At 47.4% G+C, this 22527-nt stretch overlaps 1 protein-coding gene across 10 annotated transcripts in view; it reads right to left on the bottom strand.

The window, feature by feature from the left end:
* Positions 1 to 21445, bottom strand: part of ANO5 (anoctamin 5) — a 73048-nt gene extending 51603 nt beyond the window's left edge. For 7 of the 10 annotated variants that reach the window (XM_088451768.1, XM_088451772.1, XM_088451773.1 and 4 more), the window contains exons 1-2: positions 21230 to 21445; positions 3043 to 3087 (exon numbers count right to left, since the gene is read on the bottom strand). In XM_088451768.1, the coding sequence (XP_088307894.1) occupies positions 3043 to 3087; positions 21230 to 21290 (106 nt within the window). In that variant the 5' untranslated portion in view covers positions 21291 to 21445. The remainder of the gene's footprint in view (positions 1 to 3042; positions 3088 to 21229) is intronic. The other 3 variants (XM_088451770.1, XM_088451775.1, XM_088451777.1) reach the window with 1 other exon arrangement.
* Between the last annotated feature and the right edge of the window lie 1082 nt (positions 21446 to 22527).

Here is a 22527-nt window from a genome sequence, read left to right as displayed (position 1 = left end):
CAACAGAGAGCAGGAGAAGGTGCATTAATAACCCTATGATCTCATAGTCATCATTAGCTATACCCGTGTAATGCAAGTTGGACTAATGACAGCTCATTCCCGATTGGCTGCTCTGGATCCTCGCCATTTGCTGCAGCTATTATGTGTGTTAGTGGTGCCAGGAAATACAGATATCCTCCTTCGTATTTACAGCCAAAATACCAGCAGAGATAAATTCTCTCGTCTGCAGGCAGCCCTGGTAACCCTCAGCATTCTGCAGCTTATCATCCGGGGGAGCTTCCTGCAGTATACGCCCAGATGTGTCAGCATAAGAGCGATCACTTGTACGAGAGTCACACCTGCAGCAAAGTGTCTGCTGCTCATGTTATCAGCAGGGCAGGAACAGATCTGCCATGGGGGGGGGGGGGGGGGGGGGAGCTCCATGCACCTCAGCTGGCAGCCTCCTCAGAGACCGGTGCAGTGCATGGAACAGGCAGCCTAGGGGGCATCTGTGGGTGGCAATAGCTTCAATCATGCAACATTATATGTAGCAAGAATTAATTATAAGAAGAATGTGCATCTACCGTTAGATGTTCCCAATTATATATTGTGGCACCAGGGGCAGAACTATGGGAGACAAAGGAGGCGCCTGCGCCGGGCTCCAGCTCTGAAGGGGCACCTCCTCCATTGTCCACAACATATTCACCCCACTTAGGGCTGTAACTATGTACCCAGAGTGTACCATCATGGCCGCCCAATACATGGCACCCCTTCCCGGCACCTGAGAAACCACCATACACTATGGAAAGCTCCATGTCAGACCATCAGCTGCTGCCTTCGTCTATCTATAGCCTGTCTGCATGCGAATTGCTACATTACAGTGTCAGAGGCTGTGACGGGGAGGGGGCACTAAATTATAACTTGCCACCGGGCATCTGGTATGAACTTACGCCACTGTGTGACACCGAGGTTTCCCGCCTCGCAAAAGTCCATGTTCTGTGGCATTATCCACTTATTTCCCTGCTCTCGCCAGCCCGGTGATGGGCAATCTGACATCCTTCAGGGGCAGCAAGTGAAGTGGCCCAAATAATGGCATCTAGAAGCCAGGAGGACCCTGTAAGGAGCCAGACGCCCCTCTATCTCAGCAGATATGAAAGTTAGGGAATGATATATCCAGCTCATGGGATGGGTCCAGCCCTGAGTGACGCTTTGCACAGGTAATTAAAGAGGAAATGTAGATGAATGCCGCAGGCTACACAATGTATGCAGTAATTTATATCTTCGTCAGTGAGATGAGAAATTAAAGGGATTATCTACCCTCAGATAACTTTATCATTGTAGATAAATATGCAATCACTACTAGTATCCCCAGGTTACGGCGTCCACTTGGATTGTATCACAGTGATCGGAAAGTAATTCACCACAAAGAAACTCTACAAATGTTTTCTTATTCAGTCGGCCCGCGATCAAGACGGGAAGCATCGGTGACTAGGCAGGAGGACACGGCGATGGTCTGAGACATTTATTTAGTACATTTTGACCCATTTGCTTGTGCCTAATACAGAACAGTACAGCCAGGTCTTTATAACAAGAGGCTGAGATGTTTACATGACTTGCCCTGGGATAAGAGCAGCTTTTCCTTACATTGTTTGGCAATAAAGAACTGTTGAGGCCATAAAGACTGATTACCCCCTTCCGCCTAACTATAGCAAACAAAACAATGAACTTAGCGTGACAGGACAATGCCACTTGAAAAGACTTGTGGTATAGGGTAGTGGGTAGATGCACCTGCTGGCGCTGTGCCACAGATATCACTGAAGTGGGTGAGGTATAAGGGCACTCAGTTATAGGGCATCGGTACGGGCGCTCTGGCAGTGCCTGCTTATCTCAATCACCTGGTCACCAGTCTGGCGCAGAGAGAACGCCAGCTCCACGTTACAGACTGTGTGAGCGAGGGAGCCAACGCAAATCCTTAATTATCATAATAATATATTAATGCAGGTTACACATGTGAAGATACAAATAAGTCACCCAATACTGCTGCATCTGCGCGATGAAATCATGATCTGAAAACCCGGTGGAGCGAGGACCATACCTGGACGTACAGTCGCCTGCCAATCCGATAATATCTGGCCTCCGCTCTCTATATGACCACAAACCGATATTAATTCATGATTACTTTCACGCGCTCAGCTACTGAGTGGGAGACGCCATGGAAAAGCCCAAGACCATCGCCATTTAGTAGATGGCCGCCCTCCCGGTCACTACATAACGGCGGTTTCCCCTGGCAGGAGAATCCTGGTGTGGCCGGAGCACGTAGATCTCTCTGACACGTCCTCGCACTAAACACAATAAAAACAAGATGTCAAAACAAAGGAAATTAAAAATTCAGCCATCGGTGGCCGGACAATCAGCCAAGAGACGCCCACTGCGATGGTGAAAAATAGAATTAGTGGTAAACTATCAACGGGAAATCTGTACAGATCAAAGCTCGTTCTGACGTTCTCCTCTTCCCATCGCGTACAATTGAGCACCTGAGATACGCACTTTACATTTGACGCGCTTCACTTTTACATAGACAATATATTGTACTGGTAGCAGCAAATAACGCACGAGAAATCGGTCATAAGGTCTTCCAACACACAGTGGTGCAATAAACCAAAATGCACTTTTATTGCATGTATCCTCGGCTGAAGATACTTCTCGTTTCTATCTATTTTATGCTGTTAAAAAAAAATAATATAAAAATAAATAAATAAAAATAAACCGTTTAGTTTTTTCTGTAATGCCGATCAGGTGATGTACTCATTAGTGGAATCCCCGGACGTTATCTAGGTCTCTTATTCCAGATATGCAGACATTCTTTGCAACACAATCTACAAACCCAGATGACCCATAAAACTATAAAAGAGTGTGGTAACATGCATAGGTCAGGCTCGGGGGACGGAAGCTGCCTCCTAATGAAAAATAGCATATTGTAATGGATATATTGTACCAGACAAGAGACAGGACACGTAACGTACAAGATGGCACAAAACACGAGAGGAGTGGTTAGTACAATACCTTCCGTATCGGGGGTCCTGATTTCCGTAAGTACAGAAATATCATCTTTGAACAAAAACAAATACAGCAAGTTACGGGTTAGTATAAATCGCTTGTGGTGTATAGCAAACGTTAGTGGTGAATAAAGATTAAAAATAAAAAGTTTTTCTTCATTAAACTATTCCAGGCATTAAACAGCAAAATAAGAAATCACTTGAACAGAGAGATGTTAAAAAGAACAAGAAATATACAAGAGAAAAACAAAAAAGTCACTTTAAGCACAAAATCAAACATGTTCCTATTATTCTGCCACAACTCCACCCTCAAACCTTCACTATTACAGCCTCATGTGTAATAGGTGCAGGGCCGTAACTAGGGTAGAGCGGCCAGTGCCATGGCGCAGGGCAGGGGGCGCTGTTTGGGCCTGTCAGTTTCCTGTTTATTATCATTCTCACTTGTAGCTTCCTCATCTCCTGGCCTCCCCTATCTCTTCCCTGGCCCTTCCCCATGAGGCCATGGCCCTCTCTCAGGTGCACTATATTATGTCCCTATTTATCCCCAGCATCTCCTGGCCTCCCCTATCTCTTCCCTGGCCCTTCCCCATGAGGCCATGGCCCTCTCTCAGGTGCACTATATTATGTCCCTATTTATCCCCAGCATCTCCTGGCCTCCCCTATCTCTTTCCTGGCCCTTCCCCATGAGGCCATGGCCCTCTCTCAGGTGCACTATATTATTTCCCTATTTATCCCCAGCATCTCCTGGCCTCCCCTATCTCTTCCCTGGCCCTTCCCCATGAGGCCATGGCCCTCTCTCAGGTGCACTATATTATGTCCCTATTTATCCCCAGCATCTCCTGGCCTCCCCTATCTCTTTCCTGGCCCTTCCCCATGAGGCCATGGCCCTCTCTCAGGTGCACTATATTATGTCCCTATTTATCCCCAGCATCTCCTGGCCTCCCCTATCTCTTCCCTGGCCCTTCCCCATGAGGCCATGGCCCTCTCTCAGGTGCACTATATTATGTCCCTATTTATCCCCAGCATCTCCTGGCCTCCCCTATCTCTTCCCTGGCCCTTCCCCATGAGGCCATGGCCCTCTCTCAGGTGCACTATATTATGTCCCTATTTATCCCCAGCATCTCCTGGCCTCCCCTATCTCTTCCCTGGCCCTTCCCCATGAGGCCATGGCCCTCTCTCAGGTGCACTATATTATGTCCCTATTTATCCCCAGCATCTCCTGGCCTCCCCTATCTCTTTCCTGGCCCTTCCCCATGAGGCCATGGCCCTCTCTCAGGTGCACTATATTATTTCCCTATTTATCCCCAGCATCTCCTGGCCTCCCCTATCTCTTCCCTGGCCCTTCCCCATGAGGCCATGGCCCTCTCTCAGGTGCACTATATTATGTCCCTATTTATCCCCAGCATCTCCTGGCCTCCCCTATCTCTTTCCTGGCCCTTCCCCATGAGGCCATGGCCCTCTCTCAGGTGCACTATATTATGTCCCTATTTATCCCCAGCATCTCCTGGCCTCCCCTATCTCTTCCCTGGCCCTTCCCCATGAGGCCATGGCCCTCTCTCAGGTGCACTATATTATGTCCCTATTTATCCCCAGCATCTCCTGGCCTCCCCTATCTCTTCCCTGGCCCTTCCCCATGAGGCCATGGCCCTCTCTCAGGTGCACTATATTATGTCCCTATTTATCCCCAGCATCTCCTGGCCTCCCCCATCTCTTCCCTGGCCCTTCCCCATGAGGCCATGGCCCTCTCTCAGGTGCACTATATTATGTCCCTATTTATCCCCAGCATCTCCTGACCTCCCCTATCTCTTCCCTGGCCCTTCCCCATGAGGCCATGGCCCTCTCTCAGGTGCACTATATTATGTCCCTATTTATCCCCAGCATCTCCTGGCCTCCCCTATCTCTTCCCTGGCCCTTCCCCATGAGGCCATGGCCCTCTCTCAGGTGCACTATATTATGTCCCTATTTATCCCCAGCATCTCCTGGCCTCCCCTATCTCTTTCCTGGCCCTTCCCCATGAGGCCATGGCCCTCTCTCAGGTGCACTATATTATTTCCCTATTTATCCCCAGCATCTCCTGGCCTCCCCTATCTCTTCCCTGGCCCTTCCCCATGAGGCCATGGCCCTCTCTCAGGTGCACTATATTATGTCCCTATTTATCCCCAGCATCTCCTGGCCTCCCCTATCTCTTTCCTGGCCCTTCCCCATGAGGCCATGGCCCTCTCTCAGGTGCACTATATTATTTCCCTATTTATCCCCAGCATCTCCTGGCCTCCCCTATCTCTTCCCTGGCCCTTCCCCATGAGGCCATGGCCCTCTCTCAGGTGCACTATATTATGTCCCTATTTATCCCCAGCATCTCCTGGCCTCCCCTATCTCTTCCCTGGCCCTTCCCCATGAGGCCATGGCCCTCTCTCAGGTGCACTATATTATGTCCCTATTTATCCCCAGCATCTCCTGGCCTCCCCTATCTCTTCCCTGGCCCTTCCCCATGAGGCCATGGCCCTCTCTCAGGTGCACTATATTATTTCCCTATTTATCCCCAGCATCTCCTGGCCTCCCCTATCTCTTTCCTGGCCCTTCCCCATGAGGCCATGGCCCTCTCTCAGGTGCACTATATTATGTCCCTATTTATCCCCAGCATCTCCTGGCCTCCCCTATCTCTTCCCTGGCCCTTCCCCATGAGGCCATGGCCTTCTCTCAGGTGCACTATATTATGTCCTTATTTATCCCCAGCGTCTCCTGGCCTCCCCTATCTCTTCCCTGGCCCTTCCCCATGAGGCCATGGCCCTCTCTCAGGTGCACTATATTATGTCCCTATTTATCCCCAGCATCTCCTGGCCTCCCCTATCTCTTCCCTGGCCCTTCCCCATGAGGCCATGGCCCTCTCTCAGGTGCACTATTTATCTCCCTATTTATCCCCAGCATCTCCTGGCCTCTCCTATCTCTTCCCTGGCCCTTCCCCATAAGGCCATGGCCCTCTCTCAGGTGCACTATTTATCTCCCTATTTATCCCCAGCATCTCCTGGCCTCTCCTATCTCTTCCCTGGCCCTTCCCCATGAGGCCATGGCCCTCTCTCAGGTGCACTATATTATGTCCCTATTTATCCCCAGCATCTCCTGGCCTCCCCTATCTCTTCCCTGGCCCTTCCCCATGGGGCCATGGCCCTCTCCCAGGTGCACTATATTATGTCCCTATTTATCCCCAGCATCTCCTGGCCTCTCCTATCTCTTCCCTGGCCCTTCCCCATGAGGCCATGGCCCTCTCTCAGGTGCACTATATTATGTCCCTATTTATCCCCAGCATCTCCTGGCCTCCCCTATCTCTTCCCTGGCCCTTCCCCATGAGGCCATGGCCCTCTCTCAGGTGCACTATATTATGTCCCTATTTATCCCCAGCATCTCCTGGCCTCCCCTATCTCTTCCCTGGCCCTTCCCCATGAGGGCATGGTCCTCTCTCAGGTGCGCTATATTATGTCCCTATTTATCCCCAGCATCTCCTGGCCTCCCCTATCTCTTCCCTGGCCCTTCCCCATGAGGCCATGGCCCTCTCTCAGGTGCACTATATTATGTCCCTATTTATCCCCAGCATCTCCTGGCCTCCCCTATCTCTTCCCTGGCCCTTCCCCATGAGGCCATGGCCCTCTCTCAGGTGCGCTATATTATGTCCCTATTTATCCCCAGCATCTCCTGGCCTCCCCTATCTCTTCCCTGGCCCTTCCCCATGAGGGCATGGTCCTCTCTCAGGTGCGCTATATTATGTCCCTATTTATCCCCAGCATCTCCTGGCCTCCCCTATCTCTTCCCTGGCCCTTCCCCATGAGGCCATGGCCCTCTCTCAGGTGCACTATATTATGTCCCTATTTATCCCCAGCATCTCCTGGCCTCCCCTATCTCTTCCCTGGCCCTTCCCCATGAGGCCATGGCCCTCTCTCAGGTGCACTATCTTATGTAACAGTAATAACAGTAGTATATGCACCAGGTTGACGCTAGTATAAAACAGTAGTATATGCACCAGGTTGACGCTAGTATAAAACAGTAATATATGCCCCAGGATGATGCTAGTATAAAGCAGTAGTATATGCACCAGGTTGACACTAGTATAAAGCAGTAGTATATGCACCAGGTTGACGCTAGTATAAAACAGTAGCATATGTGCCAGGTTGACGCTAATATAAAACAGTGGCATATGTGCCAGGTTGACGCTAATATAAAACAGTAGTATATATGCGCCAGGTTAATGTTAGTATAAAGCAGTAGTATATATGCACCAGGTTTATGTTAGTATAAAGCAGTAGTATATATGCACCAGGTTTATGCTAGTATAAAGCAGTAGTATATATGCACCAGGTTAATGTTAGTATAAAGCAGTAGTATATATGCACCAGGTTTATGCTAGTATAAAGCAGTAGTATATATGCACCAGGTTTATGCTAGTATAAAGCAGTAGTATATATGCACCAGGCTTATGCTAGTATAAAGCAGTAGTATATATGCACCAGGTTTATGCTAGTATAAAGCAGTAGTATATATGCACCAGGTTTATGCTAGTATAAAGCAGTAGTATATATGCACCAGGTTAATGTTCGTATAAAGCAGTAGTATATATGCACCAGGTTAATGTTCGTATAAAGCAGTAGTATATATGCACCAGGTTTATGCTAGTATAAGTATATATGGCCAGGTTTATGCTAGTATAAAGCAGTAGTATATATGCACCAGGTTTATGCTAGTATAAAGCAGTAGTATATATGCACCAGGTTAATGTTAGTATAAAGCAGTAGTATATATGCACCAGGTTAATGTTAGTATAAAGCAGTAGTATATATGCACCAGGTTTATGCTAGTATAAAGCAGTAGTATATATGCACCAGGTTTATGCTAGTATAAAGCAGTAGTATATATGCACCAGGTTTATGCTAGTATAAAGCAGTAGTATATATGCACCAGGTTAATGTTAGTATAAAGCAGTAGTATATATGCACCAGGTTAATGTTAGTATAAAGCAGTAGTATATATGCACCAGGTTAATGTTAGTATAAAGCAGTAGTATATATGCACCAGGTTTATGCTAGTATAAAGCAGTAGTATATATGCACCAGGTTTATGCTAGTATAAAGCAGTAGTATATATGCACCAGGTTTATGCTAGTATAAAGCAGTAGTATATGCACCAGGTTTATGCTAGTATAAAGCAGTAGTATATATGCGCCAGGTTTATGCTAGTATAAAGCAGTAGTATATATGCGCCAGGTTTATGCTAGTATAAAGCAGTAGTATATATGTTATTACACCTTAGGAACAGAGCTTATCTGAGCCAGGACTCTAATGTTTCTTCATAAACCACTAATTCCTGGAGCGCCTCTGGGAAATTACATTTACAATGCAGGCAGTGCTGGGAACTCCATAACACCGGCCAGGGCTAAGGCAGGCTCTCACCTCCGTGCGGTATCACCCTTGTTAGAGCTCATCACTACAGCCAAGAGAGTCCTTCTGCACATGGAAGATTCAGCAGAACAATTAAATACTGGGCGACTGTCTAATGAGCAGTATCCTCTATAATCAGCCTATCGCGGGACGGTCTCTGCGGCAGGTACATGCCTGCAGTGCCCAGTTTCTTAGCTATATCCCCAGGGTATCCAACCCCTTAAAAAATACATAGTATACCATATTTGGAGGAGACAAGGGGCACCAAGAATCCTATAACAGCGCCATGGAATATACATAATAATATAATTGTTAAAAAATACCAAACTTCCATAAGAAAGCTGCTCTATCGCCACACTGCACAGTAGGCACCACGACAGCGCGATACACTACTGAGCCGCCCCAGGGTGACGTGCGCCATTCAGCTACATACACAGTATATCCCTATCGCTCTGCAATAAAAGTTAACAATGTTTGTAGTTCTTATCTAAGAATAAGCCACAGTTTAAACGGATTGATCCTTTATGACCCGGGGCATAAACTAAACAGATAATGAGCAGAGACATAAACCTAGTAGTCAATCATCAACGCATTTCACGTCTTATAGCAAATCAATGCACCTACGCCTGTCCTCGTATCCATTATGTATAAATTGAATCAGCAAATATTGGATAATGTGAAAACCATAGTAATATATTATATATTGTCAGGCAGGAACAATTTGCCTAAATGTACATTGCTGCGGAAGCAAAGGTGTGATATAAACATGGTGTGCGCCTTAAATTCATCAAGAGATTTCACTTCACAATATTCCTGCACCAGTTTCATTGGAACTTCACATTCTTATTCTGTACAGCTGGGAGACCCTGCTCCTCCCACTATATAACTCACAATCTGTGGCTTCCTGCTGCCTCCATTCCCCTCCTCACATCATGTCACTGCCCCTGTCACATGCAGCCCTGTCCTCACTGACACATCACTCATCTCCTGATATACTCTGTGCTGCTGGGAGACCCTGCTCCTCCCACTATATAACTCTCAGTCTGTGGCTTCCTGCTGCCTCCATTCCCCTCCTCACATCATGTCACTGCCCCTGTCACATGCAGCCCTGTCCTCACTGACACATCACTCATCTCCTGATATACTCTGTGCTGCTGGGACCCTGCTCCTCCCACTATATAACTCTCAGTCTGTGGCTTCCTGCTGCCTCCATTCCCCTCCTCACATCATGTCACTGCCCCTGTCACATGCAGCCCTGTCCTCACTAACACATCACTCATCTCCTGATATACTCTGTGCTGCTGGAGACCCTGCTCCTCCCACTATATAACGCTCAGTCTGTGACTTCCTGCTGCCTCCATTCCCCTCCTCACATCATGTCACTGCCCCTGTCACATGAAGCTCTGTCCTCACTAACACATCACTCATCTCCTGATATACTCTGTGCTGCTGGGGACTCTGCTCCTCCCACTATATATCTCTCAGTCTGTGGCTTCCTGCTGCCTCCATTCCCCTCCTCACATCATGTCACTGCCCCTGTCACATGCAGCCCTGTCCTCACTAACACATCACTCATCTCCTGATATACTCTGTGCTGCTGGAGACCCTGCTCCTCCCACTATATAACGCTCAGTCTGTGACTTCCTGCTGCCTCCATTCCCCTCCTCACATCATGTCACTGCCCCTGTCACATGAAGCTCTGTCCTCACTAACACATCACTCATCTCCTGATATACTCTGTGCTGCTGGGGACCCTGCTCCTCCCACTATATAACTCTCAGTCTGTGGCTTCCTGCTGCCTCCATTCCCCTCCTCACATCCTGTCACTGCCCCTGTCACATGCAGCCCTGTCCTCACACATCACTCATCTCCTGATATACTCTGTGCTGCACAGAAGCGTGCTAGATAAAGGACATAAAGACAGGTCAGGTCAGGGTATATACATACTGAGATGCGCTAACTGATTACTATATCCCAAAGTTCAAGAGCTAAGGAAAGGGCCTTAGATAGCTCTGTGTTGCTGATAACGAGTGGAAGAAAGGTTACATGGAGTGGGTGACCGCTATCAGGAGCACGTTATGGAGCAGAGAACATGATCTATAATATAGTATTAGCTTCCCTGGAGAAATATGCAGCTTGGATTCCCGACACAATATTAGTAGAGCAATCCCCACAAATGCATCAGACTGGGGTAATGGGGCATGAAGGAAGGGGGGAGAGAGTCAGGAAATATGACGGTCCGAGGACAAGTACGGAGAGAGGGATGACAGGGATAGATAGTGGCATAACGAAGGACTTACCATATGCATGCGGTGGAGATACAGCCGTCATTGCTGGCAGGCTGCAGGGTGGCGATGGAAGCAGAGCACCTGGGTAATCACCTTTATATAGGGAAGCAGGGAGAGGGAAACGTGGGATTAATGCCAACCACTAATAGGCTAGAGCCGGCTCCTGTGGGTGGGGCAACAAACTCATCCAGCCGGCCAATCAGATAGTCAGTTGGACTAAATCTGATTAGTGCTAGGGAATATGGCTGATTTATGTGACAGCTGTCCGTCATCCTGATGATTAAAGCAGACTGTACGCTACAGATACTGACCCTGAAGATAATGCTCCGAATGTATCACAAGAGATATATACCGTATACTGTCATTTTACATACACAGTCACACATATATTATATGGGCACATTATATTAAGGTTGAATAGAAAAAAACGGAAATCTCCATAGAGAATTCCGAAGGGGGGGGGGGGGGGGAAGGGTGTTCAAGGGGCTACACCTCAAAAGCTATTGGAGGTACAGAATTTAAATTTGGCACGGGCGAGCGGAACTGTCGCTCGGTGCTGCGTGCCAAATTTCGAGGAAAAAATAAATAAACAATGAGCATTTGGGAGTAATCTACAACTGACATTTTATCCTGACACTCAGGGCCTGATTCAGAACCGCTCGCTCTGAATCAGGGACGGGATTTTTTTTTTTTGGTGCGGCCTCTTGCAAAGCTGTGGGTGACCACCCACAGCTATAGCGAGCGGCCATGATGATGGTCAAGACCATCGCAACCATCGGGCTTGCGACGAGACCCTTGTGGTAGGGTCTCGTTCATCGCAAGCCCCAGAGAGCTTTCGGCTCTAACATAGCCGGAAACTCTCCACTGACATCACTTGTGATGTCAGTGGGGCCGCCCCCAAACGGCAGGCGTTCTCATGGGAATGCCTCCGTTTGGCAGCCAGCCCCCCGGCCCGCCCACCAAAGGGGGCAAGTTGTCACTCAACATCGACAGCTCGCCCCCTTTGGTGCGAGACCCAGAGTGACGGATTGCCCGTCGCTAGCTGAGTCTCGCGCATGCGCACAACGGAGCCGACTCAGTCGTGCATATGCGCTGTAGGCCACCATCGACCCGGTTGCGAGCGCTCAGCGCTTGCGTCCGGGTCTGCATCAGGCCCTCAGTTAGGACCACTTTTCTGCTGTTCTCTATGTGGGATTTTTGGGAAGGCAAAACTCAGGGTAGGGGGTGAATTTACACTTGGGGTTTGTTTTATTAGGTAGCTATTGTTCCAGTTACAGTTTTCAAACTATTACCTCACAATTGCTCCATTATAGAGATAGGAAGATTCAATTCCTTGCGCTGCCTCAGTAGGAGCCTCCAGCAGGTGTACTCACTGTGGCTTTACTTGGGTGCACCAAGATGGCTGTCTTCTGCGGGCGGTAGCAGAGGCCAGGACCAGGGGGGAAGGAAGCCGGCATTTGCTGTGGCCAGGATCCGGGGTGAGGCAGCGGGTGTTAGTGGCGGCTGAAAACTGGGAGAGAAAGCAGGCGGTGGGCAGTACGACCAAGGGGAGGTAACCTATACAGGTGTCACATATCACATTACTCAGCGCAGTCTCCTATATACAGACTCAGGAGCGCACAGATATACAGGTGTCACATATCACATTACTCAGCGCAGTCTCCCATATACAGACTCAGGAGCACACAGATATACAGGTGTCACATATCACATTACTCAGCGCAGTCTCCCATATACAGACTCAGGAGCACACAGATATACAGGTGTCACATATCACATTACTCAGCGCAGTCTCTCATATACAGACTCAGGAGCACACAGATATACAGGTGTCACATATCACATTACTCAGCGCAGTCTCCCATATACAGACTCAGGTGCTATATACAGATATACAGGTGTCACATATCACATTACTCAGCGCAGTCTCCCATATACAGACTCAGGAGCACACAGATATACAGGTGTCACATATCACATTACTCAGCGCAGTCTCCGATATACAGACTCAGGAGCACACAGATATACAGGTGTCACATATCACATTACTCAGCGCAGTCTCTCATATACAGACTCAGGAGCACACAGATATACAGGTGTCACATATCACATTACTCAGCGCAGTCTCCCATATACAGACTCAGGTGCTATATACAGATATACAGGTGTCACATATCACATTACTCAGCGCAGTCTCCCCATATACAGACTCAGGAGCACACAGATATACAGGTATCACATTACTCAGCACAGTCTCCCCATATACAGACTCAGGAGCACACAGATATCCAGGTGTCACCTATCACATTACTCAGCGCAGTCTCCCATATACAGACTCAGGAGCACACATATATACAGGTGTCACATATCACATTACTCAGCGCAGTCTCCCATATACAGACTCAGGAGCACACAGATATACAGGTGTCACACATCACATTACTCAGCGCAGTCTCCCATATACAGACTCAGGAGCACACAGATATACAGGTGTCACCTATCCCATTACTCAGCACAGTCTCCTATATACAGACTCAGGAGCACACAGATATACAGGTGTCACATATCACATTACTCAGCGCAGTCTCCCATATACAGACTCAGGAGCACACAGATATACAGGTGTCACATATCACATTACTCAGCGCAGTCTCCCATATACAGGCTCAGGAGCACACAGATATAAAGGTGTCACATATCACATTACTCAGCGCAGTCTCCCATATACAGGCTCAGGAGCACACAGATATAAAGGTGTCACATATCACATTACTCAGCGCAGTCTCCTATATACAGACTCAGGAGCACACAGATATACAGGTGTCACATATCACATTACTCAGCGCAGTCTCCCATATACAGACTCAGGAGCACACAGATATACAGGTGTCACATATCACATTACTCAGCGCTGTCTCCTATATACAGACTCAGGAGCACACAGATATACAGTTGTCACATATCACTTTACTCAGCGCAGTCTCCCATATACAGACTCAGGAGCACACAGATATACAGGTGTCACATATCACATTACTCAGCGCAGTCTCCTATATACAGACTCAGGAGCACAGATATACAGGTGTCACATATCACATTACTCAGCGCAGTCTCCCATATACAGACTCAGGAGCACACAGATATACAGGTGTCACATATCACATTACTCAGCGCAGTCTCCCATATACAGACTCAGGAGCACAGATATACAGGTGTCACATATCACATTACTCAGCGCAGTCTCCTATATACAGACTCAGGAGCACAGATATACAGGTGTCACATATCACATTACTCAGCGCAGTCTCCTATATACAGACTCAGGAGCACACAGATATACAGGTGTCACATATCACATTACTCAGCACAGTCTCCTATATACAGACTCAGGAGCACACAGATATACAGGTGTCACATATCACATTACTCAGCGCAGTCTCCCATATACAGACTCAGGAGCACACAGATATACAGGTGTCACATATCACATTACTCAGCGCAGTCTCCATATACAGACTCAGGAGCACACAGATACACAGGTGTCACATATCACGTTACTCAGCGCAGTCTCCTATACTCAGGTGCACACATACCCTGTGGTTTAAATAGATCATGTATACCCAGAACCTCCGCCCACTTGAGCAGGCGAGACGGAGTGACAAGAATCACAGGTCTCTAAACAATAAGCACACCTGTCCCCTACCTGCAGGCAATGTTGTCCAGGTGATTACTGTCTCCCAATGTACACACAGGGTCACCGGAACAGGAGATAGGAGACTGCTACATGATAACTGCTCAGAATAACTGCAATAGCACAAGATTTAAGACTATTTCAGAATGTGCTTCATGAAGAGAGCGGCTGTCTGCCCGCCATTGTGTTCCTCCTCTGATTTACTATGCAATGAACAGGCTCAATGACTCCAGAGCTAGTAAATCGCCCCCACGGCCTGTACACCTTGCAGACAGGCAGCCATACTGTGGCCAGCAATCACTAGGTGCATATGGCCGTCTCTCCTGCATGTGACGTCGGGCCTAGGGCCTGATGCAGAGATCCATCAACTGTTTGCTATCGCGCATATGTATAAGTCACTGCGTATGCGGTGCTATAGGTTTGCGATTACGCCCACACAGTGGTTCCATACGCAGAGTGAGTGACAGGTGGTCAGCGTTTGGGGAAGGTAACGAGGAAAGGGTCAGAAAAAAAATAGGCATGTCTGACTGTTTAAACGCTGTTACACGGGCGCGCATATATTAGCCATTGCGATCTCCAACGCAGCGTGAGCGCCCTATGCGCGTCAGGAGAGCTGCAGTGTTTGCGGATAGTCAGACCAGCAGCAAGGGCAAGATGGCTGCTCGATGTGCATTATTTGCGCAGGCAAGCGATGTCGATCTCTGGGACTATTAGTATGTTATCACGGCTGCGTACCATGAGAAAACGCAGCTGCGATCGCATTAGCGCCCATCTCTGAATCAGTACGTAGGGCCTGCACCCTGCCCCAGTCACTTCCCCGCCTCCCTCTCGCACCAGGAATCCTTTATAAAGGGGTTTTGTGTTTTTACAATTTTCAACGCCCTAAAATTAAATATCAAAGAAGGGACCAATAACCGTGGCTGGGGCTTCGGACCAGCCCCCCAGCTTTATACCCGGTCCTGTAACGGAGGGGGCGCCGGGTCGGACATGCAGACGAATTGCTGTGGGAAGAGACAGAAGGACGTGACCCAGACGTATTTCCATGTAACCTTGGAGACTGTTTTTAGTTCTGCAAAATAGCAGCTGGATACATGCGGCAGCCGCGTCATATAAAAGGAAAACAATATGTTATCCAGACAATTAGGAATAATAATAAACTTATTATTCCTAATTGGAATTGGGGGGGGGGGAGAATAGGACACCAAAATGCACAAAATTCCAGAGCAGGTCTTAGCCGGAACGGGGCAGTAATTCTATTTATGTAACGTTTATTGGCGAGAAATTCTCGGTCACAGACAGCTGTCTGTGCAGCCTCAGAGCAGGAGACAGCACTAACCTATAGTGCATTTAATATTTAATGTATTCAATATACATTATACAGCACCTCGGACATTCATACTGCAGCCCTGCCCATGCAGCTTGGCACAGTATGTCTCCTTCTCCATCGGGCATCTACACTGCAGCCCTGCCCATGCAGCTTGGCACAGTGTCTCCTTCTCCATATAACGAAGTATAAGTGAGAGGAGGGTAGTAGTCAGCAAGGGGAGGGGACCACCTCTAATGCTAAAAATACATGTATTACACAGCAAGGGAGGGGCCTACCGGGGGGAGGGGGCAGATTAACCCTCTGACTGCAGGAAAGCCGCAGAACATCGAGCCCTTACAGCAAGGGTTACGCACACTTCCAGCTACATAACTGCTCCATCTGCAAACAGTATAATGCACAACGGAAAACTAAAAGCAAAGTCACTTACAGGGGACAGTAATATGTAACTTATAAAGGAGGAACTATGAAGGGACTTTTACTTCTCCTTAAAGTTCCCATTAAATCCGGATCATTACTGCGAAAAATAAATTCTGATAATTTGTCGAAAATTCCTCAGTTACCAGAAAACGATAAAAAAAGTAAGAGAAAAGGGAAAGCGGTTTTAGGGTACAGGCACCCCGTAAGCGCCAGAGGCGGGGTCACCTGCCCACGTTGTACTCGGTCAGATCACTAGGAGATCACGTGATCAGCCATGAGACATTCTGCAATAAAAAAATATATAGGTGCCTCATACCTCGGTAGCTGTAGCTCATGGACAGGGGAATATGGGTTCAGGCCACAGAGTCCACGTGAGAGGTACACTATTAAAGGTCACTTTTAAAGATTTGAAGCATAAAATAGATTTTTGCTGATAAACTAGGATTCCTTATCCTATCGCCATGGCAATGCGAGAAAATCTGATTAAGAATTCCCGCCTACTCTTTATAATCTATATCATTTATCAGCTTGCTCTCCTCATTCACTGCGCAAAGTGATAATGTGGCTTATTGTGCTATCTCAGATACTTTAGTACATAGATATAGATCTATCAGTGTGTATGGATGGTACTCAGCAATGTTAATAAAACACAGGCAACGCCCGTTATATGTACACTGCACTGTGACGCCATCCGACGTCCTGTGACATTAGACACAGTCTTTGCACTATATATTTTTTTATTACAATACGCCATAAACCTTATTTTGACCTGCGCCATTATCACCGGCATTGCGATATTCTAACCGCTATAGTTATCCTATTTTTTTTTATTAAACTGCAACACACACACACACACACACACACTAGATCCCTTGTGGACCAAAGGCACCGCAACAGGTACACAACACTAACCTCAACAGTTCAGCTAAATAAGAACTCACCTTAACCCTAAATTATACAGCGACACCCGCTCCCCTACCACGATACCCAGCGTTTATCAGACAAGACAGGAGAACTCGGAGCGCCCTACACCTCTGGTACTGCACTGGGGGGGCTCAGCCCTCTGCCGCCAGCTGTCCAGACCCTGCACCTTTGTCTCACGCGCAGAGAGGGGGCTTTAGCCAGAAAGTGCCGGCAGAGCCGCTATTGCCCGGTTTTACATATTCTCACCCCAGGAAGGGTCACGCTCGGTATGGCAGAGGAGGTTCAGCTCTGCCTGTGAAGCCCAGTCATGACTGCGGGTATATGGTGCCCTGGGGGCAGCGAGGTAGATGTACCAAGCCAGGAGCCATCACAGAACAAGTGAGGTAACAGTGACGGGACAGAAGGTGTGCACAAGCGTACCAAAGATCACCCCATTTATACCGAAGTTGAAACGGCTGCTGAAAGATAAAAGGCGAAAATTCTCTCATTAACTTAATAGTAATATATAATAGTAATATTAAAAGTAATAATAATTCGAAAACTAGAGAAAATTCCCCAAAGTCTGTGAATAGTTATCTGACTGACATCTTCACTTTCGGAGATCAGCTCTAAACGTCACCTGACAGGAAATCCAGGTGTGTGACCCTGACCTACAGCTCAATGGCCTCTCACTAACCTCCCCACCCCCCAGGTACTCCAGGCCTCAATTCCACCAACACCCCTGATGGGGGTACTGATCGTTATAGAAACGCTGGCGGGCGAGTATATGCCCATTAGCAGCTATTTCCCTGGGCGGTCAAAGCTCTCCTTTAGTCCAGGTGCATCAGAAGCTGCCATCATTCGCGGGTACAGATTTCCAACAGCAGAACTGAGGCAGCTACACAACGCAACAGTCACCTAACAACATGCCAGGCCCAGGTTATTAGCCGTGCCCAGGTTATTAGCCGTGCCCAGGTTATTAGCCGTCTACAAATAGGGATGTAACAAGCACAGACGTACATTAGACTAAATGAATAGTAACATTATGCCTGAAGCCCATTGTGCTTACTTTGCATAGTGATCAGCCAAGAAGGTAAACATAAGGATCACTGATCCCTCCTCTTGTAGCAAAACCAAATTTCCATTAAACACTGCAGCATACCAGGCTGGAAACGGGCACAATAACACCCATGTAACCTCTTATGGTATCCACACATTTCAGGGAACTTAGTATTTACATCTACAAAGCGGCCTTACCACCAACAGTGAGGACCATTTCCATTTACCACTGTAAGCTGGCTGAGGAAGGGGGCGTGTGGCTGATGGATGGACAGTAAGACTTCTCATTGTACCACCAATCCATCCGTACAGCTGAACAACCGCCGATCCGACCGGCCTTCATTAGTACGGATAAATGATGAACGCAAAATCCATGGGTGTAATGGTTAGCGTTACTGCCTCACAGTACTGAGGTCATGGGTTCGATTCCCACCATGGCCCTAACTGTGTGGAGTTTGTATATTCTCCCTGTGCTTGCGTGGGTTTCCTCCGGGTAGTCCGGTTTCCTCCCACACTCCAAAAATATACTGGTAGGTTAATTGGTTCCCCACAAAAATTAACCTGTGTGCGCGCGCATGTGGTAGGGAATATAGATTGTAAGCTCCACTGGGGCAGGGACTGATGTGAATGGCCAGATATTCTCTGTAAAGCGCTGCGGAATATGTGTGCGCTATATAAATAACTGGTAATAAATAAATAATGGGATAGGGCCATCTCCAGACCATTTCTACTGTCCTTCCCGAGTAGTAGCCTTATTGGGTATAAAACTCCCTTTAATGAGAGAAAACTACGTATATTTTTATTTAATTAAGACATCAACATAGATTTTCTGTAATTAGCGCCAGTACTTCAGGTAATCCGGTCACAGCAACACACAGCAGCAGAATTACCTGTGGCAGGTAAATTAGCATTACATGCCTGAGAGATGCATACCCAGCCCGGCACTGCTGGCGCTCACCGGTGACATCAGCAGTTTTCACCGCTGCAAGGTATGCTATTTACTTATGATTCAGAGCTCTATGCAACTGCACTCACTTTCTCACACACTATGAATGGCTGGTGTGTGTCATACAGGCCCCACGGATGATTTACAGACACAGGCTCCGTTCCAGCTGTCTGCTCTGCCGATAGGCCACATCCACTTATAGAGAAACAGCCAACAGAACACACAAATATCTGTATACAGGAGATCCCCATAGGGAAAAAGAATAAACAGGACACTGATCTTACAGCTTACAGATGTGTCCCAATACACCTGGCCTGAATACGCCATACTACGCAAGACGCCTAGCGCAACTGATCCGCTGCAAGGGGTGTAGCTCAGCGTCTTATTTAAATTTGGCGTAATATTCGCATCCCAGACGCAGTGAAACACCACTCACAGTGTGTATTAAGGACGCTGAGTAGCGACTTTAATTGAAATAAAAATGAGTTTTACACATGAAGTACAGCAGAACGTGGCGCGTGAATAAACCGCGGCCGCTGCTTCGCAGCACTTCATATACAGAATCAGGCTCAGCTGCACACAGATATACAAGTGTCCTGGCGCGCCGAGAGGGTCTGTTTGGTGCGACTGAAGTCAGAGTGTGGACACATCTGTATGTTCTGCAAAACATAAAAAGCTGTAATACTTGTGTACCAGCAACATCTACATCCTGACCGATGAGCACAGGCCTCAATAGGATTTTATTTATAATAGGATTTACTAATATTCAGGATTCCTGAAACTTGGCAACTTCTCGTAGCACCTGACTTTTGGGTGCACATCAGGGGGGCAGCTTACATCAGGGGGGCGAGCGGCTTACATCAGGGGGAGAGCGGCTCCCCATACATCAACATTAGGGGGCAGCTTACATCAGGGGGGTGAGCAGCTACCCATTCATCAGGGGGCACAAATTACATCAGGGGGGCGAGCAGCTTACATCAGGGGGGCAGTACCTCCCCATACATCAGGGGGGCAGCAGCTTACATTAGGGGGGCAGCAGCTTACATTAGGGGGGCAGCACCTCCCCATACATCAGGGGGGCAGCAGCTTACATTAGGGGGGCAGCAGCTTACATTAGGGGGGCAAGCAGCTACCCATTCATCAGGGGGCACAAATTACATCAGGGGTGCAGCACCTCCCCATACATCAGGGGGGCAGCAGCTTACATTAGGGGGGTGAGCAGCTTACATTAGGGGGGCAGCACCTCCCCATACATCAGGGGGGCAGCAGCTTACATTAGGGGGGTGAGCAGCTACCCATTCATTAGGGGGGCAGCAGCTTACATTAGGGGGGCAGCACCTCCCCATACATCAGGGGGGCAGCTTACATTAGGGGGGCAGCACCTCCCCTTACATCAGGGGGGCAGCAGCTTACATTAGGGGGGCAGCAGCTTACATTAGGGGGGCAGCACCTCCCCATACATCAGGGGGGCAGCAGCTTACATTAGGGGGGCAGCAGCTTACATTAGGGGGGCGAGCAGCTACCCATTCATCAGGGGGCACAAATTACATCAGGGGTGCAGCACCTCCCCATACATCAGGGGGGCAGCAGCTTACATTAGGGGGGTGAGCAGCTTACATTAGGGGGGCAGCACCTCCCCATACATCAGGGGGGCAGCAGCTTACATTAGGGGGGTGAGCAGCTACCCATTCATCAGGGGGGCAGCAGCTTACATTAGGGGGGCAGCAGCTTACATTAGGGGGGCAGCACCTCCCCATACATCAGGGGGGCAGCTTACATTAGGGGGGCAGCACCTCCCCTTACATCAGGGGTGCAGCACCTCCCAAACATCAGGGGGGCAGCAGCTTACATTAGGGGGGCAGCACCTCCCCATACATCAGGGGGGCAGCAGCTCCCCATACATCCCCAGTGCCAGCCCATAGCCCATGCTGTCAGTAATGTAGAATATCACACATGCTGCCAGTGAGACAGGCCAGATGTAGCCTATAATACAGTATACAGGCGGCATGGACACTATAACATACTATAGTGACGGTGCCAGGAGGAGGGCAGGGGAGCTGGCACCATAGCACCCTGCCTGTGAGGCGTCACCCCGGGGGTCTCACCCCAATAGCTGCCCGTGTCCCCCCCGCTCACTCACCGTCAGTGGCCGCGGACATCTCGATGAGGGTCTCCTCCTCCTTCTTCCCGGAGCGCAGCATTGTGCCCAGCGGTGCCCGGTCCCGGGGAGCGGAGAGAGGGCGGCTGCTGCCAATAACCCGCCGGTGCCCCCACACCGAGCCCACTCCGACACCCCGTCCCGGTGACTAGAGAGGAAGACTAATGCTACTTACTACTGTGCCTACTCTGCCCCTCCCAGTCCCTACTCCTCCCCCAGTCCCTACTCCTCCTCCTCCTCCTCCACTATCATCATCATTCTCCTTCTTCTCCTCCTCCTTACACAGGCACAGACTGCTTATACCATGCTGTATACACTATATACACTATATACCATGCTGTATACACTATATACCATGCTGTATACACTATATACACTATATACCATGCTGTATACACTATATACCATACTATGTACACTATATATTATACTATATACACTGTATATCTTACTATAGTATATATACACTATATATTATACTATATACACTGTATATCTTACTATATATACATTATATACCCTACTATATACACTATATACCATACTATATATACACTATATACCCTACTATATACACTATATACCATACTATGTACATTATATATTATACTATATACACTGTATATCTTACTATAGTATATATACACTATATATTATACTATATACACTGTATATCTTACTATATATACACTATATACCCTACTATATACACTATATACCATACTATGTACACTATATATTATACTATATACACTGTATATCTTACTATAGTATATATACACTATATATTATACTATATACACTGTATATCTTACTATAGTATATATACACTATATATTATACTATATACACTGTATATCTTACTATAGTATATATACACTATATATTATACTATATACACTGTATATCTTACTATATATACATTATATACCCTACTATATACACTATATACCATACTATGAGTATATATATACACTATATACCATGCTGTATATACACTATTTACCATACTATGTACACTATATATATCTTACTATATATACACGATTTACCATACTATATACACTATATATCTTACTATATATACACTATATATTATACTATATACACTGTATATCTTACTATATATACACTATATACCCTATATACCATGCTGTAAATACACTGTTTACCATACTATATACACTATATATCTTACTATATATACACTATATATTATACTATATACACTGTATATCTTACTATATATACACTATATACCATACTATATACACTATATA

The sequence above is a fragment of the Taudactylus pleione genome, unplaced genomic scaffold, assembly GCF_031769625.1.
Source record: "Taudactylus pleione unplaced genomic scaffold, aTauple2 ptg000027l, whole genome shotgun sequence".
Taxonomy (NCBI): domain Eukaryota; kingdom Metazoa; phylum Chordata; class Amphibia; order Anura; family Myobatrachidae; genus Taudactylus; species Taudactylus pleione.
Note: the sequence above shows the minus strand (reverse complement) of the source record. Positions and strands in the feature narration are given on the sequence as shown.